This window comes from Felis catus, chromosome B4 (genome assembly GCF_018350175.1).
Source record: "Felis catus isolate Fca126 chromosome B4, F.catus_Fca126_mat1.0, whole genome shotgun sequence".
Taxonomy (NCBI): Eukaryota; Metazoa; Chordata; class Mammalia; order Carnivora; family Felidae; genus Felis; species Felis catus.
Window position 1 is genome coordinate 119,420,767 of NC_058374.1, and position 27,374 is coordinate 119,448,140.

General features: G+C 37.0%; 1 protein-coding gene across 7 annotated transcripts in view; it reads left to right on the plus strand.

Annotated features, from left to right (window-relative positions):
* APAF1 (apoptotic peptidase activating factor 1) overlaps positions 1–27,374 on the plus strand; it is an 89,576-nt gene that overhangs the window by 25,013 nt on the left and 37,189 nt on the right. For 4 of the 7 annotated variants that reach the window (XM_019835370.3, XM_045062209.1, XM_023257354.2 and 1 more), the window contains exons 10-16: positions 453–584; positions 3,948–4,061; positions 4,905–5,089; positions 9,594–9,720; positions 10,600–10,725; positions 18,868–18,999; positions 23,200–23,325. In XM_019835370.3, coding sequence (XP_019690929.1) covers positions 453–584; positions 3,948–4,061; positions 4,905–5,089; positions 9,594–9,720; positions 10,600–10,725; positions 18,868–18,999; positions 23,200–23,325 — 942 coding nt within the window. Of the gene's footprint in view, positions 1–452; positions 585–3,947; positions 4,062–4,904; positions 5,090–9,593; positions 9,721–10,599; positions 10,726–18,867; positions 19,000–23,199; positions 23,326–27,374 lie in introns of those variants that run through there. The other 3 variants (XM_045062208.1, XM_045062211.1, XM_023257355.2) reach the window with 3 other exon arrangements.

Here is a 27,374-nt window from a genome sequence, read left to right on the forward strand (position 1 = left end):
ATCAAGACCCCATATTGCATAATAATTGTCATGTTTCCCTGGTTTCCTCAAATCTATGAAAATTTCTTGGCTTTCTTTATCTTTCATGGTCACTTTTGAAGAGTACTACTCAGTTATTTTGTATAGAGTCTCTTAGTTTGGTTTGTCTGATTGTTTCTCCTGACTATATTTAGGTTATATTTTTTTATCAAGAATACCACAAAAGTTATGTGTGTCTTCAGTGCATCATATTAGGAAGTCGATATGTCTTATTGTCAGTGATGTTAATGTTGATCACTTGGTTAAAGTGGTACCTGCTAGTTTCTCCAGTGTAAAGTTACTATCTTTTCCTTTTGTAATTAAGTATTTTCTTGGTTGATTCTCTGCACATTTTTAAATAGCTTTGTAAGCTATAGTGATACTTAGGTTATGAAATTGTTTCTGTCCTCTAAAATGTTTCATTTGTGTTTCAGGATCTACATAAGAAGTTAATCACTCAGTTCCAGAGACATCACCAGCCACATACTCTTTCACCAGATCAGGAGGACTGCATGTATTGGTACAATTTTCTGGCTTACCACATGGCTAGTGCTAACATGCACAAAGTAAGATGACCCACTTAAAAATTACTATTTTTTATCTCACTTTTATTTCATCCTATGTTTAGAATTTTCTTTTACCTGTAAAAATAAGATTAAAGTCTATGTAAGTATTTTTGTTTTTGTTACTCTTTTTACCTACAGTGATTTAAAAAGGTACCTTAGTAAATCTAGTAAATGAACCACCTAAAAATTCACTCTTTTCTTACCAGTAGCTATCTTTTTTGGGCAGTATGGATTTTAAACTTTGAGAGGAATGAAGAATGGGAAAGTATATTCATTCATTCAGCAAATATTTATTGAGTGCCTGTTAGGTACTGGTATTGTTTTTCATTGTGAGGATATACCATAGGCACAAAGTCCCTGCTCTCGTTGAGTTTACATTTTCTAGGGAGACCAATAGTGGACAAATAAATTTATGCTATTTTGGGAGTAGTAAGTGCTCAGAGAAAGAAAACATGGAAAGAGAAAGTGATGGTACAGAATCATCATGATTTGTTGATGGAATTGGTGTGTATTATAAGATTACTCCAGACTTGTACAACAGAAAGAATGGAGTTGATACGAACTGAGATTTGGATGTCTGTCAGGGGGTGAAGGGAGTGTTAGGAACTCATTTTGAATATACTGCTTCTTATACTTTTAAGACATCTGACTGGAAATAATGAATATGTAGTTGGATATATGAATATGAATTTCTGGGGAAAAATTATAGATTAACGTAATTTTAATATAACTTAATTACAGTATCCATAACATTATGGATAACATTTGGGTATTATCACCACATGGATGATATTTGAAGTCATTACTTCAACTAATTCAAAATGTTAACATTTTGGAAAACTGTATGTACTTTGAGTAATTTGTCTATGCTTAGGTATGTTATCTCTTGGTTAAAAAAAGGGTGTATTGTTGTACTCTGTTTTTTTTCACCTAGCAAAATACAGTTTACATTTAATAATCTGCATTGGAATGAAGATATTCTGATAAATATCTGTGCCAAATTTGCTTTAACTGTTGCACATTTAGGTTTTCAGATTTTTGCCTTTATGATGCTTTAATGAACAATCTTGCTTGTCTTTGTACCTACATTATTTCCTTCAAAAATTTTTTTGAAGTGGGATTATTGGGTCAGTGCATCTTTTTAAAATTTGGCATGTCTGATAGTGTGACAGGATTCAGTTTTTTCTCACCATTTTAGACTTTTTTTCCTGATTTTTAAAGGTAATTTCTAATATTTAATGTTTTTCATTGGAAAACTTTAGGAAAACTAAAAAGAAAATGAAGATGGCAATTATTGTTAATGCTTTTTTGTATAATTTTCTAAGTTGTTCTGCTCAGATACATATACTTATTCTTTAAAACCAAAATAGGATCATAATAGAAATAGTCTTGGGGAGCCTGAGTGGCCTAGTCAGTTGAACATCTGACTCTTGATTTTGGCTCAGGTCATCATCTTTTTTAGCTTGTGGGATCAAGCCCCACGTTGGGCTCTGCTCTGACAGTGTGGATCTTGCTTGGTATTCTCTCTCTCCCTCCCTCTTTCAAAATAAGTAAACATTAAAAAAAATGAAATAGTCATATCTTTTTTTTCTACTAACCTACATTTCATGGTCATCTTTTTATGTCAATTTATGTAAGTGACAAATTTTTTTTTAAACATTTATTCATTTTTGAGACAGAGCATGAGTGGGGCAGGAGCAGAGAGAGAGAGATACACGGAATCTGAAGCAGGCTCTAGGCTCTGAGCTGTCAGCACAGAGCCTGACGCGGGGCCCGAACCCACGGACCACAAGTTCATGACCTGAGCTGAAGTTGGATGCTCAACTGACTGAGCCACCCAGGCGCCACATAGAGTGACAAAATTTTTAAAGCTTCATACTGTTTCATTGTATAGTGACCAATTGGCTTATAGATAATTAGATTGCCGAAGGACACTTGTCTGATTATTTTCTTAGGACATATTTAAAAAAAAATTTTTTTTAAATGTTTATTTTTGAGAGAGAGAAAGCGAGAGTGAGGGAGGGACAGAGAGAGATGGAGATGCAGAATCTGCAGCAGGCTCCAGGTGAGCGGTCAGCACAGAGCCTGATTTTCAGGGCTCAAACCCCACAAACCGTGAGCTCATGAACGGATACTTAACTGACTAAGCCACCCAGGTGACCCAGGACATATTTTTATAAGCATAGTTTCTGGGTCAAATGGTATGTAGAGTTTGTATTTTTTTTTAAGTTTATTTATTTATTTTGAGAGAGAAAATACAAGTGGGGGAGGGACAGAGACAGAGAGAATCCCAAGCAGTATCTGCACTGTCAGCACAGAGCCCAGTTTGGGGCTCAAACCCGTATATGAGATCATGACCTGAGCTGACGTCGGACATTTAACTGACTGAACCACTCAGATGCCCCTGCAGTTTGAATTTTAATATAGATTACCAAACTGCCCCCCAGAAGGATGCTCTGAGTTACATCACTGCCAACAGTATGTGAGAGTGTTCATTTCCTCTGATTCCAGCTAATCCTCTTATTACTGCTTTTAGTCTTTAGAAATTTGATATTAAAAAAATGCTGAATTGGGGTGCCTGAGTGGCTCAGTCGGTTGAGCGTCCGACTTCGGCTCAGGTCATGATCGCACAGTCCGTGGGTTCGATCCCCGCACTGGGCTCTGTGCTGATAGCTCGGAGCCTGGAGCCTGCTTCAGATTCTGTGTCTCCCTCTCTCTGACCCTTCCCTGTTCATGCTCTGTCTCTCTCTGTGTCAAAAATAAATAAACATAAAAAAAAAAATGTTTAAAAAAAAATGCTGAATCTTTGTTGTTTCATTTAGATTATTGGTGAGGTTTTTGGCCATTTGACCTTTTATTCTGTGCATTGCCTTTACCAGATTTTTCTGGTGAGGTGTTTATCTTATTTTATTAGAATTTTCTATAAAATAATAATATTGAGCCCTCATCATAAGTGTCATAAATAAATATTTTTATTTTTTGTCAAATTTTCTTTATATTGTTTACAACTATATTAAAGGTTTGAATTTTTATGGTAGTTAAGTGCACTTCTTTCTCTCTCTCTCTTTTTTTTTTTTTTTTTTTTTTGTATTTTTGCTTTGGTGTTATGCTTACAACCATTTCCTTCATTCTAAGGTTACAAAAATATTTGCCTGTATATTGTAGTATTTTTTGAGGCTTTCTATTTTATATTTAAGTTTTTAATGTTTCTTTGGTTCTTTTTAAAAAACTTCCTTTTTTGTCCTTAAGTTCTAGTTATCTGCTAAATTTTGTTCAGTAGTGTTAGGATAGAGTTATAAAGTGGTAGAGTTAGAATTCTTTGATGTCTTTAACAATGTCCTTCTCTTACTTTTTTTTTTAAAGGAACTTTGTGCTTTAATGTTTTCCCTGGATTGGATTAAAGCAAAAACTGAACTCGTAGGCCCTGCCCATCTGATTCATGAGTTTGTGGAATATAGGCATATATTGGATGAAAAGGTATAAATTAGTATGAATAAGTCCCTAAAGGGCATCTCATTTTGTCATTTAATTCTAGTTTTAATAGTGGGGATGAGCAGCACAGAAGGGGCAAACGAGATAATTTCCTTTTTTTGATCCTTGATTATTCTAATTATTTTGCTTTCTTCTTAGCCTGTTGGGAATGTGGATGGAATTGAGGTTTGAAAGATGGGGAAGTGAAGTGTTCAGTGGTATTTTTTACAAAACAATGTATTAAGAAAGTAATAGTTGGATAATGAGATTTTTACACTTTATTTTATTTTTTTAATATGAAATTTATTGTCAAATTGGTTTCCATACAACACCCAGTGCTCATCCCAACAGGTGTCCTCCTCAATGCCCATCACCCACTTCCCCCTCCCTCCCACCCCCCATCAACTCTCAGTTTATTCTCAGTTTTTAAGAGTCTCTTATGGTTTGGCTCTCTCCCTCTCTAACCTTTTTTTTTTTTTTTTTCCCTTCCCCTCCCCCATGGTCTTCTGTTAAGTTTCTCAGGATTCACATAAGAGTGAAAACATATGGTATCTGTCTTTCTCTGTATGACTTATTTCACTTAACATGACACTCTCCAGTTCCATCCACGTTGCTACAGAAGGCCATATTTCGTTCTTTCTCATTGCCAAATAGTATTCCATTGTTACACTTTGTTTAAAAGTTTAGAGAGGGTCACCAGGTATTTATTACCTAATGGTTGGCTATTTAATTTTAGCTCATATAGAGAATATCTTCATTTAAGCTTTTAAACTGACAAGATCATAGAAACAGAAAAATGTCAGATCTTGGTTCTGGTTATATTTCTAAGAGATTTCAGTTTGTTCGTAGGATTGTGCAGTCTGTGAAAATTTCCAAGAGTTTTTATCATTAAATGGACACCTTCTTGGACGACAGCCATTTCCTAATATTGTTCAACTGGGTCTCTGTGAACCAGAAACTTCAGAAGTTTATCAGCAAGCTAAGCTGCAGGCCAAGCAGGAGGTCGATAATGGAATGCTTTACCTGGAGTGGATGTAAGTAGGTTAGGAGAGAAACCAAAGGGGAGCAGAGTGCTAATTATGTCATTATTTTTCAGGTAGTGAATAAGTTCACTCCAGGAAGATGTAACTACTTTGGAAAAAGCTGGAACTTTTAATAAGCATTCTTACTTACTGAAAAGTTCTGGAGAAGTAAGCATTGGAAAAATACGTATTTTCAGAGTCCATAGAAATAGATGCTTGCCTATAGGCATTTTGACCAGTTGTACTAAATATTAACATCAAATGGTTTACTTACTATAACATAGTATATTAGTGAAAAATATGGGCTTTGAAACCGCAGACATTGGTTCTAAAACCTGATATGTTTGGGGCACCTGGGTGGCTCAGTCGGTTGGGTGTCCGACTTCGGCTCAGGTCATGATCTCGCAGTCCGTGAGTTTGAGCCCCGCGTCGGGCTCTGTGCTGACAGCTCAGAGCCTGGAGCCTGTTTCAGATTCTGTGTCTCCCTCTCTCTCTGACCTTCCCCCATTCATGCTCTGTCTCTCTCTGTCTCAAAAATGAATAAACGTTAAAAAAAAAAATAAAAATAAAACCTGATATGTTTTTGTGATTTTGAATAAGTTACAGGTTGCTTTTCTTTTTCATATATAATAGAGATAACAGTTTTTTGAGGTATTATTTTTGTGACGATTGAAATGAGATCTTGGATATATAGTGATTAACACTTGCTTTTCACATAGCACTAATAAAACTTCCACTGAATTTTGATTCTTATTCCTAAAAGAGGCTGTTCAGTTTTACTCTTGCCTTAATCTTACCAATTAGAAAAATGAAAGGGTAAACTATCATCTATTTAATGCCTGTTACACACGATATGTGCACGTTACTTATCTTCAAACCTTATAAATATTCTCTATTTTACAAATGAGAAAATTGCAGAGATGTTGAGACTTGATTAAGCTCCTGTAGTTAGTTGAATGGGATTTAAACCCTGGATCTGTTTAGGGGTGCCTGGATGGCTCAGTTGGTTAAGTGTCTGACTTTGGCTCAGGTCATGATCTCGCAGTTCATGGGTTTGAGCCCCACGTTGGGCTCTGTGCTGACAGCTTGGAGCCTGGAGCCTGCTTCGGATTCTCCCTCTCCCTCTCCCTCTCCCTCTCCCCCTCCCTCTCCCTCTCCCCCTCCCCCTCCCCCTCCCCCTCCCCTCCCCCTCCCCCTCCCCCCTCTCTCCCCCTCTATCTCTCTCTCTCTTCCCCCCCCACTCACTCTGCCCCTCCCCCATTTGCACTTTGTCACACTATCTCTGTCTCTCCAAAATAAACATTAAAAAAATTTAATAATAAAAAAACCCTGGATCTGTTTAGCTTTCTTTTTTTAATATTTATTTATTTTAGAGAGTAAGAGAGAGTGTGAGCATGAGTGGAGGAGGGGTAGGGAGAGAGAGAATCCCAAGTAGGCTACACACTCACTTGGGGCTCTATCTCACGATGGTGAGATCATGACCTGAAATGAAATCAGGAGTCGGACACTTAACTGACTGAGCCACCCAGGTGCCCCTGTCTCATTTTATTTTCTATGCACTTTCTATATGCCATGGTTCTCTTATAGCTAATGAATGTGAATGGTTGACTTTTCACATGTATAATTTATATCTGAATAGAACTCTAGGTTGATCTGAAATATTTATTAGTCCTGGGCCCTCTTTCCAAATAAGTCAGATTGCCATGGGTGATTGCCCTAATTCAGCTTAGTTTAACAAATATTTGAGTTTGTCTAATGTACTAATATTAAGCACTGTTACTAGGTGCTAAGGCTCTCTTGAAGGAGCTTATAATCTATTAATGAAGAAAAAAGTTGAAGCAAATAATTAAACATAATGTGATGAGTGCAACAACAGAAATGTGTATAATATAGAACTGAGAAGTGGGTTATTAACTTGGATTGGTGAGGAATTCTGGGAAGTTTCCACAAAAGCGTTAAAAAGTGTTTTTAAAATTAAATATTAATTTTTTGTTGGTTTTATTTTTATTTTAAAGTAATCAGTGTTTCTGCTTTTTTTAAAAATCAAATAATACTAGAGGGATATAAAATGAAAAGTCAGGGATGCCTGGGTGGCTCAATTGTTGAAGCGTCCGATTTCAACTCAGGTCATGATCTCACGGTTCATGAGTGTAAGCCCTGCATCTGGCTCTGTGCTGGCAGTGTGGAGTCTGCTTGGGATTCTTTCTCTCTCCCTCTGCCCCTCCCCCACTTGCACGCATACTCGCTCTCTCTCAAAATAAACAAACTTAAAAAAAAAAAAAGACAGACTCCCCATCTTTTCTCACCTTCCCATTTCCTGGAGTTAACTATTCTTTTAATTCTTTCCTGGGAAGAAGTTCTCTCTCTGAAGCAGTCTCTTAACTCATTGAGGCTAGGGTAGACCTGTCTGTATTCTAGAATACTTGCACACTTTATCATAGCATTTGTCTCACTTTATGGTGATTGCCTATTTTTCTCTGTTACTAGTCCATACGTTCTGTACTCTGGAATAGTTTGGAGGTTAAAATAACAGACTTTGGCTTTAGATTGCCTAGGCATGAAATGCAGCTCTGCTTTATTAGTTGTATATAACCAGGGAATTTATTCAACTTCTCTCACCTAATGTTCCTATTTCATAGCATTATTGAGAAGATTAAATGACTGTGTGCATACACACACACACACACACACACACACACACACACAGTGCTTAGAGCAGTACCTCATTCACAGAAAGTGTTTAATATCTAATAGTTAATTACTAAGAATAGCATTTTGCCTGGCCCATATAGTTGGTACGCACTAGAAATTTGTGGAGGATTGACGGCATTGGTGTTTTGGTGAGTGGTTGAAATAGAATTTTAATACAAGGTCTAATAATCAAATGGGCATAGGTTTAGTTCTTGTTCTCTTGCGTTGTTGAGTTTGTTTTTTTTTAATGTTTCTTGCTGTTTTATTTTTGTTGGGTTTTTTCCCCATTCTGTCAACTGTGTTTCAACCCATGGTGTTCTGTCACAGAATCGTTAGTCATTCATAGCTAAATTTTTTAAGTGGGTTTGACCAGATCATAGTTAAAGAATGCCTTATTCCTGTACTAGAAAATTTCTTTTTCTGTAGAACGGTTTAGGTGGATAGCAGCTTAAATTTAATTTAATTTTAGCTTTCAGAGAAATCATTTGTTCATGCATTCATTTGTTATTTCTTTAATACTTTTTGGCCATCCACTATATGCCCATCACTGGGACAGGTCTGACCCTATTTTGGGGAATTGAGTAGTTAGATCAAGGGGAGAGAGAAGAGTATTTTTAATCTAATCCTATAAACTTTGCTAGTAACTTACCTGGTTTTCTTCCAGGTTCTCATTACTCTAGTTCTTATTATTATATTACAGTTATTTGTTTTGTTGTTTCTAGTAAATTATAATACTTTTTTTCAAATGTTTATTTTTAATAGAGGGAGTGTGAGTAGAAGGGGGTAGAAAGAGGGAAGGACAGAGGATCCGAAATGGGCTGGGCGCTGACTGCAGCGAGCCCAATGTGGGGCTTGAACCCACGAACCATGAGATCATGACCTGAGCAGTAGTCAGACGCTCAATCAACTGAGCCACCCAGGCACCTCCTGAATTATAATACTTTCTAAGTAAGGTCTAAATCTGATTTACCTTTTGTGTTCCCTTATTTCGTTTGGCCTAACTTCTGTGTGATTAATTTTTTTTAAAGAATAATAACAATAGCATCCTTATGTGTCAGAAACTGTTTAGAGCAGGTACCCTTACTCCCATTGTACATATGAGAAAATGGAAATGTGTTAGGTCATTTGCTTAAGTTTACACACTTAATAAGTAGTAGAAGTAGGGTTATTCATTAGGTTTATCTGACTATTAAAATAAGCGTGATGCCATTTAACATATTTAATTGTATTCAAGATGACTGGGGCATATGTGTATGAAATTCTGACACTGTTCTTTTACCCCTTTAGCCCATGAGAAATAACATATTACCTATACTAGTGGAATAGTATTCAGTAGACTAAAATATAAATAAAATGACATTGCTTGATCTTTTTTTCTCTATACCTAATTGTGGTTAGAGAAGAACAGTTTTAAAGTACATTATCCTAACAGTGGGTGTAGTGTTGTACTTTAGTATGGCTTCTTTCCTTTTAAAAATGGAGATTTTTTTGAGAGTATTTTTATATAATGTTTTCTCTACACATGTTATCATTAATGTATCAAAGGAAAATAGAAAGCAACATGTATTTGATTAGATTTCTCCCAACTCTGTCATTTCCAACATATGACAGGTTGCTTGATAGAGGGTAGAATTTCTCTTAAAAAGCCACTTTTGTTATGCTTTTTTTTCCTTCAGGAGATCTATGCTGTCAGTTACAAGTTGGTAACTTAATTTTAAGAATTTTGTATTTTTGGCAACACAACGTTAAAAGACAGTTTACTTCATTATTGAAAAAAAATTACTTTTACTTATTGGGTTTCTGTTCATTTTCTCCTTGTATGTAGAAACAAAAAAAACAACAAGAATCTTTCCCGCTTAGTTGTCCGCCCCCATACAGATGCTGTTTACCATGCTTGCTTTTCTGAGGATGGTCAAAGAATAGCTTCTTGTGGAGTTGATAAAACCTTACAGGTAAAACAAATCTCTTGAGAAAAATTGGAAGAGGCATATACCTGATACTGTGCATATTAGAATATATTTAAATACTAAAATTGAAGAAAATTGTACATTAGAAATAGAGAAATCTAACTCTCTGGAATATTTTATGAAAACTTTCTCTGGAGATTTAAAAGATAGGGTTGTGCATTTTCATTATTTTAAATTTGCCAAGTGGCATGAAAGTACCTTTTACCCTAGCAATAAGTTTCCGTCATCTGTGTACCAGCTAGGGGTAATGAGGAAATGAAAATTGTTAAAAGACATAAGGACTCCCTGGCATAGTGAACTGGGCTTTGATTAAAAAAGTTATTTAATAAAATACCTATTTTAGTACAGGCTCAGGCATAGATTTCTGACTGTAAATAGGAATTGGACTAGATTATTTCTAAGGTGCTTGAAGGAATTTCTTAAGTTCTCATTTCTTTTCAGAATACATGAATGAATGCTTTTCTTTAAATCTGTACTGTGCCTTTTGGTTTGGAAGGAAACAGGATCAAATTAGTTAAAACTTTGATTTTCAGACTAGGTTTAGTCTTTATAAGATTATGACTGGAAACCTTATTTTTATATGTGTATTTCATTATTTAAAAAAAAAAGAATTTGCCAAACTAATCTCAAGAACTGAAGCTATACTCTGCTAGCTCTTTTTATTGATATTAAAAACATTTAACAAGGGATAGTTCTCTATGTTCAGGCATATAAATTCTGACGGATATTTCTGCTGTTTGGACTGTTTTTGCCAACGTTCATTCTTATTGCAAAATAATACTGAATAAGATCTTTAAAAGAAAGATTTTTATTGAATGGTGGCCAGTGGTTTATGGTAAAAAGATTTTATTTTTGCTTGTGCAGGTGTTCAAAGCTGAAACAGGAGAGAAACTTCTGGAAATCAAGGCTCATGAGGATGAAGTGCTTTGTTGTGCATTCTCTGCAGATGACAGATTCATAGCAACCTGCTCAGTGGATAAAAAAGTGAAGGTAGGGAAGTATTTTTCTCTTGAGTTGTAATTACCACAGAATTCATTTTCTTTTTCCATACTAGAGGGACTAGGGTAAGTAGGGATAAAAGACTTGCCTATTGATTACTAACTTGAGGCAAACCAGTTTCAACTGTAAATTAACACTGTCTAAAAAATCTTTTTTTTTTTTTTTTAAATGTTTGTTTATTTTTGAGAGAGCGTGAGCAAGGGAGGGGCAGAGAGAAGGAGACACAGAATATGAAGCAGGCTCCAGCCTCTGAGCTGTTGGCACAGAGCCTGATGCGGGGCTTGAGCCCATGAATCTTGAGATCATGAACTGAGTTGAAGTCAGATGCGTAACAGGTGCCCCTAATAGTCCTTATTTTTAAGCACCAGCAAAATGCCTAGGTTTCTCAGCCTGAGATATTTACAAGGCAGCTAAGAGAAACAGTTACAAATTAATGAATATGTCTGCCATTTATTGATCAGTCTATGGGATAAATACCAATTAGAATCTTTGAATGCATTGTGATTGGAAGTGTTGCTGCACAGAATTATTGTCTGAGATTGGATTTCTGTTGTAAAATGCTTAGTCTGTGAAGGGCAACCCAGGTTTTTTTTTTTTTTTAATTAAAAAAAATTTTTTTTTAACGTTTATTTATTATTGAGAGACAGACACAGAGCATGAACAGGGGAGGGATAGAAAGAGGGGAGACACAGAATCTGAAGTAGGCTTCAGGCTCTGAGCTGTCAGCACAGAGCCCGATGTGGGGCTCGAACTCACAAGCTGTGAGATCATGACCTGAGCCAAAGTCAGTCGCCTAACCAACTGAGCACCCCAGGAGCCCCCCAGGTTTAAAAAAAATTTTTTTTTAACCTGTATGAACTACATTCACTGCAAATCTAGATGCACGAACAAACTAGCAATTCAGTTACTAGTCTACAAAGTAAATAGAGAAAAAAAAGTAAACACAGGTTAATTTTTATCTTTGTTATTTTTTTCCCCTTTTTTTCTTTTTTTTTTTATTCTTTCTTGTCTCTTGTTCCTAAATTTGGCTTTCTGCTAGAGCATTTATGTGGAATTTAGGAGAGACCGAAGTCCAGGGGAATGTTTTTTTCTGATAAGTGGAGGGGGATCCTCACTTCAGGCTTTAAAAAAAATTTTTTTTTAATTTAATTTTATTTTTTTTTATGTTTATTTTTGAGAGAGAGAGAAAGAGCAGAATGAGGTAGGGCAGAGAGAGAAGGAGACACAGAATCTGAAGCAGGCTCCAGGCTCTGAGCTGTCTGCATAGAACACACGAACTGTGAGGTCATGACCTGAGCCGAAGTTGGACATTTAACTGACTGAGCCACCCAGAAGCCCCAGCCTTTTTCTTTTTCTTTTTTTCTTTTTCTTTTCTTTTTTTTTTTTTTTTAAAGAATGTCGTAACTGGTTAGGTGTGTAACTGGGTCTTAGTGGACCTGGGAGCAAGAAAATTGGCTTGGAAGTTTTCCTAGGGTCTGCATCCACTGAAGAAGACTTTGGAGTGTTCAGACTAAATTCAGGCCTTGGAAAAATCTACTTCTTGATAGAATGGACTCCCAAGTGGCTTTACAACCAACTCGTTAATTTACTCCATAGCTTCTACTCTGAGTCAGACTTGGAGTTGGCCATTCCATGTAGTTCCACAGTCAGAGCCAAATGGAGTAAAAGGAAATAACACTGTGTTTCTGCTTTCTAAGTACTCAAAAACAAAACAAGAGGCAGAAATGTGTATTAAATAAAAATAAACTTTTTGGGCCTCTGGGGAGTGCTTTGACAAGATAAAATGTGGGGCGACTGGCTGACTCAATCAGTAGAGCACATGATTCTTCATCTCGGGGTTGTAAGTTTGAGCCCTATTTGGGTATGGAGCTTACTTAAAAATTAAAAACAAAATGCTATAAGAGGCAAATTAGTACTTCTGAAAAATCCAGAGCCCAGTGAAGATTAGATAATTTATTTCTTTCATTTGATAGATAGAACACACTGCTTGGTTGTCTTACATAGTAACTAAAATGATTATTCTTTTACTTGGGAATTTAACACCTTGTGAAGCTTTATACTGAATACTTTGTTGTATTACATTATCAATTTCTCACTACAACTTGTAAAGTAAGTATTTAACAGATGAGGCAACAAGTTCAGAGATGAAGTCATTTGTCCAGGCTCACATCAACTGATAAGTAATGGAGCCAGGGTTGAAAGCTTAGGTTTCCCTCAGAATCAGAAGCCTTTATTTTTTTCACTGAGCTATTTGTCTTTACTTATTTATTTATAAGTTCAAGTCAGAAATCTTAGCATGTCCTTTATCTCATTAAAAAAAAAACTTTTTATTTTTTTAAATTTACATCCAAGTTAGTTAGCATATAGTGCAACAATGATTTCAGGAGTAGATTCCTTAATGCCCCTTACCCATTTAGCCCATCTCCTCTCCCACAACCCCTCCAGTAACCAACCCTCTGCTTGTTCTCCATATTTAAGAGTTTCTTATGTTTTGTCCCCCTCCCTGTTTTTATATTATTTTTGCTTCCCTTCCCTTGTGTTCGTCTGTTCTGTGTCTTAAAGTCCTCTTATGAGTGAAGTCATATAAGATTTGTCTTTCTCGAATTTCACTTAGCATAATACCCTCTAGTTCCATCCACCTAGTTGCAAATCGCAAGATTTCATTCTTTTTGATTGCTGAGTAATTCTCCGTTGTATGTATATACCACATCTTCTTTATCCATTCATCCATTGATGGGCATTTGGGCTCTTTCCATACTTTGGCTGTTGTTGATAGTGCTGCTATAAACATTAGGGTGCATGTTTAACAACAGCGGTGAGTGGACATCCCTGTTGTGTTCCTGATCTCAGGGAGAAAGCTGTCAGTTTTTCCCTATTGAGAATGATATTAGCTGTGGGCTTTTCATAAATGGCTTTTATAATGTTTAAGTATGTTCCTTCTATCCCAGCTTTTTCGAGGGTTTTTATTAAGAAAGAATGCTGAATTTTGTCAAATGCTTTTTCTGCATCGATTGACAGGATCATATGGTTCTTATCTTTTTTATTAATGTGATGTATCACATTGATTGATTTGCGAATGTTGAACCAGCCCTGTAGCCCAGGAATGAATCCCACTTGATCATGGCGAATAATTCTTTTTATATGCTGTTGAATTCGATTTGCTAGTATCTTATTGAGAATTTTTGCATCCATATTCATCAGGGATATTGGCCTGTAGTTCTCTTTTTTTACTAGGTCTGGGTTAGGAATTAAAGTAATGCTGATTTCATAGAATGAGTCTGGAAGTTTTCCTTCCCTTTCTATTTTTTGGAATAGCTTGAGAAGGATAGGTATTATCTCTGCTTTAAATGGCTGGTAGAATTCCCCTGGGAAGCCATCTGGTCCTGGACTGTTATTTGTTGGGAGATTTTTGACAACTGATTCAATTTCTGCACTGGTTATGGGTGTGTTCAAGCTTTCTATTTCTTCCCGTTTGAGTTTTAGAAGCGTGTGGGTTGTTTAACATAGTGTTGGGAGTTCTAGCATCAGCAATCAGACAACAAAAGGAAATCAAAGGCATGAAAATTGGCAAAGATGAAGTTAAGCTTTCACTTTTTGCAGATGACATGATATTATACATGGAAAACCCGATAGACTACACCAGAAGTCTGCTAGAACTGATACATGAATTCAGCAAAGTCACGGGCTACAAAATCAATGTACAGAAATCAGTTGCATTCTTATACACTGATAATGAAGCAACAGAAAGACAAATAAACTGATCCCATTCGCAATTGCACCAAGAACCATAAAATACCTAGGAATAAACCTAACCAAAGATGTGAAAGATCTGTATGGTGAAAACTATAGAAAGCTTATGAAGGAAATTGAAGAAATATAAAGAAATGGAAAAATATTCCGTGCTCTTGGATTGGAAGAATAAATATTATTAAAATGTCAATACTACCCAAAGCTATCTACACATTCAATGCAATCCCAATCAAAATTGCACCAGCATTCTTCTCGAAGCTAGATCAAGCAATCCTAAAATTTGTATGGAACCACAAAAGGCCCCAAATAGCCAAAGTGATTTTGAAGAAGAAGACCAAAGCAGGAGGCATCACAATCCCAGACTTTAGCCTCTACTACAAAGCTGTAATCATCAAGACAGCATGGTGTTGTCACAAAAACAGACACATAGACCAACAGAATAGAATAGAAACTCCAGAACTAGATCCACAAAAGTATGGCCAGCTAATCTTTGACAAAGCGGGAAAGAATATCCAATGGAAAAAAGACAGTCTCTTTAACAAATGGTGCTGGGAGAACTGGACAGCAACATGCAGAAGGATGAAACTAGACCAGTTTCTTACACCATTCACAAAAATAAACTCAAAGTGGATAAAGGACCTGAATGTGAGACAGGAAACCATCAAAACCCTAGAGGAGAAAGCAGGAAAAAACCTCTCTGACCTCAACCGTAGCAATTTCTTACTTGACACATCCCCAAAGGCAAGGGAATTAAAAGCAAAAACGAACTACTGGGACCTTGTGAAGATAAAAAGCCTCTGCACAGCAAAGGAAACAATCAACAAAACTAAAAGGCAACCAATGGAATGGGAAAAGATATTTGCAAATGACATATTGGACAAAGGGCTAGTATCCAAAATCTATAAAGAGCTCACCAAACTCCACACCCGAAAAACAAATAATCCAGTGAAGAAATGGGCAGAAAACATGAATAGACACTTCTGTAAAGAAGACGTCCAGATGGCTAACAGGCACATGTAAAGATGCTCATCGTCAGTCCTCATCAGGGAAATACAAATCAAAACCACACTGAGATATCACCTCATGCCAGTCAGAGTGGCCAAAATGAACAAATCAGGAGACTATAGATGCTGGAGAGGATGTGGAGAAATGGGAACCCCCTTTTACTGTTGGGAATGCAAACTGGTACAGCTGCTCTGGAAAAGTGTGGAGGTTCCTAAAAAAATTAAAAATAGATCTACCCTATGACCCAGCAATAGCACTGCTAGGAATTTACCCAAGGGATACAGGAGTGCTGATGTATAGGGGCACTTGTACCCCAATGTTTATAGCAGCGCTTTCAACAATAGCCAAATATGGAAAGAGCCTAAATGTCCATCAGCTGACAAATGGATAAAGAAATTGTGGTTTATATACACAATGGAATACTATGTGGCAATGAGAAAGAATGAGATAAGGCCTTTTGTAACAACGTGGATGGAACTGGAGAGTGTTATGCTAAGTGAAATAAGTCATACAGAGAAAGACAGATACCATATGTTTTCACTCCATGTGGATCCTGAGAAACTTAACAGAAGTCCATGGGGGAGGGGAAGAAAAAAAAAAAAAGGTTAGAGAGGGAGAGAGCCAAACCATAAGAGACTCTTAAAAACTGAGAATAAACTGAGGATTGATGGGGGGTGGGAGGGAGGGGAGGGTGGATGATGGGTATTGAGGAGGGCACCTTTTGGGATGAGCACTGGGTGTTGTATGGAAACCAATTTGACAAATTTCATACTAAAAAAAACATTAGGGTGCATGTGCCCATTTGAAACAGCAAAACTGTATCCCTTAGATAAATACCTAGTAATGCAATTGCTGGGTTGTAGGCTAGTTCTATTTTTAATTTTTTGAGGAACCTCCATACTGTTTTCCAGAGTTGCTGCATCAGCTTGCGTTCCCACCAACAATGCAAAAGAGATCCTCTTTTTCCACATCCTCGCCAACATCTGTTGTTGCCTGTGTTGTTAATGTTAGCCATTCTGACAGGTGTGAGGTAGTATCTCATTGTGGTTTTGATTTGAATTTCCCTGATGGTGAGTGATGTTGAGCATTTTTTTCATGTGTCAATTGGCCATCTGGATGTCTTCTTTGGAGAAGTGTCTATTCATGTGTTTTCCCATTTCTTCACTGGATTATTTGTTTTTTGGGTGTTGAGTTTGATAAGTTCTTTACAGATTTTGGATACCAACCCTTTATCTGATATGTCATTTGCAAATATCTTCTCCCATTCCGTCTGTTGCCTTTTAGTTTTGCTGATTGTTTCCTTTGCTGTGCAAAGGATGAGGCCCTTTGATGAAGTCCCAATAGTTCATTTTTGCTTTTGTTTCCCTTGCCACTGGAGACGTGCTGAGTAAGAAGTTACTGTGGCCAAGGTCAGAGAGGTTTTTTGCCTGCTTTCTCCTTGAGGATTTTGATGGCTTCCTGTCTTACATTTAGGTGTTTCATCCATTTTGAGTTTATTTTTGTGTATGGTATAAGAAAGTGGTCCAGGTTCATTTTTCTGCATGTCGCTGTCCAGTTTTCCCAGCACCATTTGCTGAAGAGACTGTTTTTATTCCATTGGATATTCTTCCCTGCTTTGTCAAAGATTAGTTGGCCATACGTTTGTGGATCCGTTTTTGGGTTTTCTATTGTGTTCCATTGATCTGAGTGTCTCTTTCTGTGCCAGTACCATACTGTCTTGATGATTATGACTTTGTAATACAGCTTGAAGTCCAGGATTGTGATGCCTCCTGCTTTGGTTTTCTTTTTCAAGATTGCTTTGGCTATCCAGGGTCTTTTCCGGTTCTATACATATTTTAGGATTGTTTGTTCTAGCTCTGTGAAGAATGCTGGTGTTATTTTGATAGGTATTGCATTGAATATGTAGATAGCTTTGGGTAGTGTTGACATTTTAACACTATTTGTTCTTCCTATCCAGGAGCATGGAATCTTTTTCCATTTCTTTGTGTCTCCTTCAATTTCTTTCATAAACTTTCTATAGTTTTCAGTGTATAGATTTTTCACCTCTTTGGTTAGATTTATTCCTAGGTATTTTATGGTTTTTGATGCAGTTGTAAATGGGATCAATTCCTTGAATTCTCCTTCTTTTGCTTCATTGTTGGTGTATAGGAATGCAACCGATTTCTGTGCATTGATTTTATATCCTGCAACTTTGATGAATTTATGGATCGGTTCTAGCAGTCTTTTGGTGGAATCTTTTGGGTTTTTCTTTTTTTTTTTTTTTTTTTTTTAATTTTTTTCAATGTTTTATTTATTTTCGGGACAGAGAGAGACAGAGCATGAACGGGGGAGGGGCAGAGAGAGAGGGAGACACAGAATCGGAAACAGGCTCCAGGCTCCGAGCCATCAGCCCAGAGCCCGACGCGGGGCTCGAACTCACGGGCCGCGAGATCGTGACCTGGCTGAAGTCGGACGCTTAACCGACTGTGCCACCCAGGCGCCCCTGGGTTTTTCATATAAAGTATCATGTCATCCCCAAAGAGTGGAAGTTTGACCTCCTCCTGGCCTATTTGGATGCCTTTTGTTTCTTTGTGTTGTCTGATTGCTGAGGCTAAGACTTCCAAAAAGATGTTGAATAACAATGGAGAGAGTGGACATCCTGGTCTTGTTCCTGACCTTAAGGGGAAAGCTCTCAGTTTTCCCCATCCTTTATCTCATTTGATAACTTGAATTGTGTAGGACAGGTATAAGTATCCTCATTTTATAGAAGATTGGACTGTGATACAGATAAATTAAGGACTAAAGGACACACAAATAATAAATGGTAGAGCCAGGTCTTGGACTTAATCCTTCTGATCTAAAGTCCATTATTCTATACTTCTTATTTATTTAAAGTTTATTTTGAGAGAGAGAGAGAGAGAGAGAGAGAGAGAGAGAGAGAGAGAGAGAGAGAGAGAGAGAGGATCCCAAGCAGGCTCTTTGCTGTCAGCGCAGAGCCCAACTTGGATCTTGATCTTCTGAACCCATGAGATCATGATCTGAGCTGAAATCAAGTGTAGGACTCTGAAATGACTGAGCCACCCACGTGCGCCTTCCATAGTTTTTATAGCACTTACATCTCTGCCTGCTGTCATTCATATGAACATGTGCAATCTTGCCCTTGAAGAATGTAATGTTTTCATGAGATTCTAATTATGCTATAGAAAGGTCACATGTATACACTTGCAAGTAACTTTTTTTTTAAACCTGGAAAAATACGTATTTTAGAGAAGGCGGAGGTGTTCATTAGCCTCATGTCTGGGAAAATCTGCCACCAAACAGGTGATGTTTGTTTGCTCCTCTGTTCTCCCTTTGAAAATAAGGGGTAGTTGTAAATTTTATTTTCTCTATTCTTTTTAGATTTGGAATTCTATGACTGGGGAACTAGTACATATCTATGATGAGCACTCAGAGCAAGTCAATTGCTGCCACTTTACCAACAACAGTCATCACCTTCTCTTAGCCACTGCGTCAAGTGACTGTTTCCTCAAAGTAAGTGTGGATAATGAGAATTACATAGACAAATTTGATAGATGCATTAGAACATTTCTTTTGATTTTCTCATGTATTAATCAGGGTTCTTTTGGTTGCAGTGATAGAAACTTCCATATTAGATTAAGCAAAAAAAAAAAAGATATTATTGGTTTATGTAAGTGAAGAGTCTAGAGGGAGCATGGCTTCAAGCATAGCTGATTCCAGATGTTTAAATTATGTTCTTAGACTCTACCTTTTATCTCTAGACTTTGTTTCCCTCTTTGTTTGGTTTAGGCGTTGTTCTTTCAGTGTGGCAGGAAATATGGCTATTCTCACCTCCAGGCTTACATGGGTCTTATAGTTTATAGTCACAGAGGAAATCATATTATATATATATGTGTGTGTGTGTGTGTGTGTGTATATATATATACACACACACACACATACATATATTATATACATGATATATATATAATACACATATATGTATTTTATATATATACAACACACACACATACATACATACATATAGGATCTACTCTTTCCCAGATCCCATAGATTTCATTTTAAAGAAGACTATTTGACTTTGTTTGGCTTATATGCTCATTGTTAAATAATCCTAGTCGCCTGTAGGATGGAATCCGTGGATTGGCCAAGGATCACAAGTGTAGCCATGTAGAAATGGGACAAGTGAGGTGAGGTCAGCTCCACTGAATTATATAAGAGGGACTTGATTCAAAAGAGAGGTTCTGTTATTAGGAAGAAAAAGAGATGCTGACAGGAAAAAAAAGCTAAAACCAAAAACATACTCATTTCATATATGTTTGGTAATGCTTTATAATTATAAATTATAAAAGATTTTATCTTTTTTTTGGAGTTTATTTTGAGAGAGAGAGAGCGAGCACGTATGCGCGAGCAAGCAGGGGAGGGGCAGAGAAAGGAGAGAGAGCGAATTCCAGGCGGGCTCTTTTTTCCCCTGTTAAGTGCCATATTAAAGATAGCTAGATTGAATTTTCTGGGGTCCCAGAAAGATTCACTAACTTCTTTTAGAGTCTTTTTTGGATTGATTTCTGCCCTTTGTCCTCCTCCTCCCTTTTTTTTTTTTTTTTTTTTTTTTGATGTTTATTTTTGTGAGAGTGAGAAAGAGCAAGTGCACAAGCTTGGGAGAGCGGGAGAGGGCAGCAAGACAGGGAGAGAGAATCCTAAGCAGACTCCATGTTGTCAGCACAGAGCTTGACATGGGGCTTGAACTCATGAACCATGAGATCATGACCTGGGCCGAAACCAAGTGTTGGACGCTTAACTGACTGAACCTCCTAGGTGCCCTGCGCCCTTTCTGTTTTTAATGTCACACTATCTTTGTAATGGGACATTATATTTTTGGGAAGGTTCAGCAAAACATTTCAGTTTGGAAAACCTCATACATTCTGTTTGATGTTTAAGGTATTTGAACAACTTTAGAAAATATTGAAAGTTGTCCCCCCTATACCCACAGGTTATTTCCCCCAGTAGTTCCTTTCAGACACGTTTCTGGAATCCCCAGGGCCCTGCACAGCTCAGTTTGAAACACTGGATTGGGTTAAAATAACAGCCTAACATAGTCTTACAGTCTTAGCTCATTTTTACTCAGATATGCTTTACCCTACTGAATAAACCCACCTCTAAAAAATAAGACTATTGTACTATTTAAGAAAAGCTTTGCTCTATTTGAACAATCCCAGCTCTAAAAACCCAAGACCTTTTGTTATGACTAATTTTTGATGTTTCTTTTTAATATTTTAGAGGGTGAAGAAGTTAATATTTCCTCATTTTAATTACAGACAAATCCTCTAGGATGTGAGAACAAAGAGAGATCTATGGGGTATATTGGTTAGTCAACAGTTTTAATTAAGGACACGTTATGCTTTAAGACCTCCCATACCACACCTGTATTACCATGTAGACAATTAGAACTCACTTCTTTTGTCTCTTGAACTGAGAGAAGCCAATGAAAATATGTAAATCTGGGGGTGCCTGGCTGGCTCAGTTGGTGGAGCTTGCAGCTCTTGATCTCAGGGTTGTGGGTTTGAGCCCCATGTTGGGTGTAGAGAATATTTAAAAATGAAATCTTTTTTTTTTTTAAATTTTTTTTTTAACATTTATTTATTTATTTATTTATTTATTTATTTATTTTTAAATTTTTTTTTTCAACGTTTATTTATTTTTGTGACAGAGAGAGACAGAGCATGAACGGGGGAGGGGCAGAGAGAGAGGGAGACACAGAATCGGAAACAGGCTCCAGGCTCTGAGCCATTAGCCCAGAGCCCGATGCGGGGCTCAAACTCACGGACCACGAGATCGTGACCTGGCTGAAGTCGGACGCTTAACCGACTGCGCCACCCAGGCGCCCCAACATTTATTTATTTTTGAGACAGGGAGAGACAGCATGAACAGGGGAGGGTCAGAGAGAGGGAGACACAGAATCTGAAACAGGCTCCAGGCTCTGAGCTGTCAGCACAGAGCCCGACGTGGGGCTCGAACTCACGGACCGCGAGATCATGACCTGAGCCGAAGTCGGCCACTTAACCGACTGAGCCACCCAGGCGCCCCAAAAATGAAATCTTTAAAAAAAATATGTAAAATTGAAGCTGCCCCCATGTAACTTGCCTTATCTGAAAAATTGGATTTACCTAGGACTGGGATAAAAAGGAGTGTAGGATGGAGATGGACGTGAAGAATAGGACGTATCTCACTGGTCATTTGCAAAGGATTTTTACCAAGGTTAATCACGGGGATGAATGAGTTCTTCTTCTGTGTTTAATATAGTTAGCATAAATCACCAGAGGTGACTAGTCCTTCTTATTTACATTTAAAAAGAAAAATTTTTTCTTTAATGTTTATTCATTTTTGAGAGACAGAGATAGAGCATGAGTGGGGAAGGGGCAGAGAGAGAGGGAGACACAGAATCCGAAGGAGGCTCCAGGCTCTGAGCTGTCAGCACAGAGCCCGACATGGGGCTCGAACTCACAAACTGCAAGATCATGACCTGAGCCGAAGTTGGACACTCAACCGACTGAGCCACCCAGGAGCCCCTTTTTAATTTACATTTTATATACTTTTCAAACATATCCAAAAGGAAAGAGTACAATAATGAACCCTTGTGGTATCCATTGTTTAGCTCTAACTGTACTATTATCAGTATTTTGCTAATTTTATTTTATTGTCCTCCCCGGTCCCCCATCCCCATTTTTTTGGGGGGGTGGTGGTGGCTGGGGCACGTTGCAACAAATCCCAGGTATTATGTCATTTCACCCAAAATCCTTCAGCATGCGTATCTGAGGTCTTAAACATACATACCATGGCATTATTACCCCTAACATTAACAATGGTTTTGTAATATACCTGGTTTGTGCTTACTTCTCCCCATTATTCTTTTTCTTTTTTTAAGTTTATTTATGTTTAGTAATCTCAACACCCAATGTGGGCTTGGACTCACAACCCCAAGATCAACTGACCCAGTTAGAGGCCCCTTCCCCATTATTCTTAAAAACATACCTTTCTACCATGAGTTTGTTGGAATCAAAATATAAATTTCAGGTGACATTTAGTGCTATGTCTTAAATCCCTTTTAATCTGTAGAAGTTTCCCTTCTCCTCCTCTTTTCTTATGCCATTGATGAGAACTTTAGTCTTTTGTCCTGTGGATTCTGAATTTGGTTGGTTGCTTCCTAGAGGTGTTTACTTGGTCTTCAAGCCTGTTACATGTCCTGTCAAATATATTTATGTCTATCTTTGCTATCTTTGAATTTTTTTAGTCATTTTTTAGAGCATTAATAGATTTTAGCCTAGCTAGTATACTCAAGGTTTGCATGGGGAAATCTTAGAAATGACCATTTGGGTAACCTAGCATCTAAAAAAGATTGGGGATATTTTATTTTACAAATTATTTATTATAGATCTAAGTAAAAATAGTAATGATTCCAAACTGCTTTGCTAAAATGGGCAGTGATTAGTTATTTACATAACCTTTGGTCCTTTAATAGATGTAGGTGCTGATCTAAGGGCGGCTCCATTACTTGGTAATCACAATTCACCTTTGTATTTGATACCTTTGTATTACTATGAACATTTTTCTGTAATTGAAAAAACTTAAATGGGAGGGAAGAAAAAATGTTATGTGGTTTCTAACTTCCTTGTTCAGGACTAGTTTTGTAGTTATCTTTTTATCTTTCTCAAATAGCTGTGGGATTTGACCCAAAAAGAGTGTCGGAATACCATGTTTGGCCACACAAATTCAGTCAATCACTGCAGATTTTCACCAGATGATAAGCTTTTGGCTAGTTGCTCAGCTGATGGAACATTAAAGGTATGCTTTTGTTATCATTAAAATTGGTTGTAATTTTGTAGTTTTATGATTTGGTTATAGAGATAGGTTTCTGTTTTTCTCATTTCTACAGGAAGAGCTTCTTTAATTTCCAGGAGCATGTTTAATATAACTGTAATTGCTTGTCATAATGATTGTTTATGAATGGTTTACTGCCTTATGCTTTAAAGTTTATATAATTTGAAATCTTAATTTTTTAAGCATATATTCTATTTAAGACTTCATAAAATTGAGACCTGTGGGGTCGAATTTGTAAAGGCCCTGCTTTATTTATTCTTTATTCTCCCTTTCATTTTATATTTTCCTGTTTTTGAGAGCTAGGAAAAAATGTTTATTCAGCCTCCTGAAATCTATAGTCCTAAAAAAAACTAAATTCTTTACATTTTTAAGATCCAAATCCTACTTTCTTTATTACTGCTGTCTCCACCATCATTCTAGCCTCCTCTTTATTGATTCTCCTTTTTTCCTTTGGTCTTAAGTCCAATCTATCTTTGACCTCCTCATCTTTTTGTCTACTTTTCCCCCTCCCATTCTATAGTGTTTGCTCTGGTTCATGCTGTCATCTCCTTATGTCTGATAGCAGCTTTCTAAGATGTATTCTCCATCTCTCCTAATTCTGGTACAGAACTGCTAGAATAACTTTACCTCTGTTTTCATCTTGCCACTTTAAGCTGGAACACAAAAGTACCACATTATAAATTGTGATAAACCAGGCTTATCAGGTGCACCTCTGAGTCTCTTTACCTTTCATCATTCTGCCACCTCTGTTCCTGTTCAGTTTGTTTCTTCTAATACACTTAACACTAATTGTTTTGGGCAAGATAATTTGGGGGCTTATGTCTGGTACTGTTTTCATACATATATTTCAGTAGTTTTTTGGCAGAATTTTGGCCTCCAATCATTTAACCATACTTAAAAAAACCTTTTTTTACATGTTTATTTATTTTTGAGAGAGAAAGATGCTTAACCTGCTGAGCCACCCAGGTGCCCCTAACCATATTTTTTAATGACCTTTAAACTTTTATGCAAAACCTTCTTCAGGGATGCCTGGGTGGCTCAGTCGGTTAAGTGTCCGACTTCAGCTCAGGTCATGATCTCATGGTTTGGAGTTCAAGCCCTGTGTTGGGCTCTGTGCTGACAGCTCGGAGCCTGCTTCAGATTCTGTGTCTTCCTCTCTTGGCCCTCTCTCCCTTGCTCACGCTGTCTCTTTCTTTCAAAAATAAATAAATATTTTTTAAAAATTTAAAAACCCACTTCTTCAGAAAGTGTTCTCTTATAACATCCATGTATCTGGTTCTGAGTGCACCACCCATCCTTCTATCTATATTTATGTATTTTGATAGGAACTGTTCAGTTGATCTTCTCATTTCCACTTGTAAATATGTTGTGCTGTTCAGTTCAATCATTTTCATATGTCTTTGATAAGATTGCATATAGATTTATGATCTGCAGAGACCTTGCATCTTGTACTCTCTGCAGTTCATAGTACAGAATTGTACTCAAAACACACACTCAGTAAATTTTCTTGACATATTTTTTTCCAGAGAAATGCTTGAACCCTCCTGGGCACTATTTTGTTTGTTAGAATCACTAGAGAAGATTTTTTAATTCTGATAGGTAACTCCTAAGTTACAGAAAGTTACAGAAATCTCTTGATGGTGATTCTCTGGTTGAATCTTTGATTTATCTTTGTTGGCTGAAGATAACTTGTTTTGTAGAAATTACTTCAGGGCATCTAGGAACCCTTTCTGGTTAGAATTCTACTTTAAAGAATTTTCTAGCTATTAGTAGATGTTGGGAGCATTCTTAGGTAGAATATTCAAGTAAATAGATTTTGACCTCTATGACATGTTATCTACGAATATTAAATACTGTCTCTTTCTTTAGGACAATCCATATCAGAGGAGGTTTTTCAGAACACATTTGGATGGGTTAAGACAACCCGTTTCTGAGAGATTCTTTTAAGATCTTCTCTTTATGCCCCGTATTTTTTCTTTTTAAAAATTTCATGATAACGTGCTGCGTTGGTGTGGGTTTGTCTTCATTTATTGTGCTTGGCACTTGGTGGCTTCTTTCAATTTGGAAATTCATATACTTCAGTTCTGTAGTCTTCCCTTAATTATTTGATGTAATTTTTCTCTGCTTTTTCGTCTTAGAATGGCTGTCTGTTTTTTTGGTTGTTTTCTTATTTTTCTGTCCTTCTCTTTGTCTATTTGCCCTCCTTTCTAGAAGATTTCTTTAGCTTTATTTTCTAGCTTTATTTTCTAATCCTTCTATTGGATTTTTAATTTCGCTTGTCGTATCTTAAAGTACTCATTCTTATGATCAGTTTCCTTTTTGATTTTATACTATATTTGTCATAGATGGAGTTTCTTTAATCTTTTTGTGGTGTTAACAGTTTTTTATTTTTTATTTTGTAAATATATATTTTAAGAGCTGCATCTTTTTTTTAAAGTTTGTTTATTTTGAGAGAGAGAAAGAGAGCATGTGCACAAGTGTGGAGGGACAGAGAGAGAGGGAGAGAGAGAGAATCCCAAGCAGGCCCTGCACTGTTAGCTCAGTGCCCAATGTGGGGCTCAATCTCAGGAATCATGAGATCATGACCTGAGCCGAAATCAAGAGTTAGATGTTAACCAACTGAGCCACCCAGGTGCCCTTGTGAATAGTATTTTTTTTAATTTCATATTCCTATATAGTTGCTGTTTTCTTTGTTGGTTTCAGTTTCTGTCTGTATTTTAGAGGTATACGTCAGCTATCTGATCCTTGGGTATAGCTACAGATGTTTTCTGACTTACGATGGTTGACTTAGGATTTTTCAACTTTATGGTGGTGTAAAAGTGATATACATTCAGTAGAAACTGTACCTCGAATTTTGAATTTTAATCTTTCCCTTGGATAACTATATGCAGTCTGATACTGGTGATGTTGGGCAGTGACAGGGAGCCACAGCACCCAGTCAGCCATGAGATCACAAGGGTGAACAAGGGTGATACACTTACAGCCTTTCTATATCTGTATTGCCATTCTCTTGCTTTCTCTACAGTATTTAATAAATTACAGGAGATATTCAACATTTTATTATAAAATAGGTTTTGTTAGATGATCTTTGCCAGCTTTTGGCTAATGTAAGTGTTCTGAGCACATTTAAGGTAGGCCAGGATAAGCTATGGTGTTCAGTAGGTTAGGCATATTAAATGCATTTTCAAATTATGATATTTTCAAGTTATGATGGGTTTATTGGGATATAACCCCATGGTTAAGTTGAGGAAGATCTGTATATGTATTAGATATATAAATCCTGCTCCTATTTAGGAGTGTAGCACCAAAAAGCTGATAGGGAATTGTAACCTTGCTTATTATGAGTTTCCCTGAAGGGTTGTCTGGGAAACTTCTAATGTCAGACTTTTTAGATCTTTCGTCTTGATCTCGTTGGATATTCAGAGAAAAATCTTTAGTCTCCTACCTCTAGGGTATAAGTCTGGTTGGCAAGTTCTGAGACGATGTTGAGGTAGATATCTCAAAATTTGGAATATAGACTTTCTTTTAATTTCCCAATTTTCAGAATGATGACTTTGCTCTCAACTGTGATGGGTCTAGAAAAAACCTCTACTCTTCAGCCAAAGTAGGGACACAGCAACCTGGATTGCATAGTTTGGGAGGGGGTTTTAAAGGATTTGTAGTGATTTCTCTTGATTTAGCTCTACCCTTAGAAGGTACCCAGTGCAACACTTCCTTCGCCTTTTAGGAGTTCTGTGGCATGAATTGGGCTGCTTCTTGGCTTTCCCTGTGGTGGGCTCAGGACTCAGTATTTAGGAGTCTCCTTATTGCTTGCCTTTTTGCTTTTTACCCTTTATAGTTTTGTTGCTATTATCTCTTCCTCCTTTCTCCTTTGCCTTGTGAACTATGCCTATGAAGAAAAGTTCTCTTTACTGTTGTTTTATGTGGTTTTGGGAGGTATGAAGATGAATGTTTGTATTCTATCTACATCTTTAATCTGAATCCTATTTCCTTCAGTAACACTATTGTTTCTA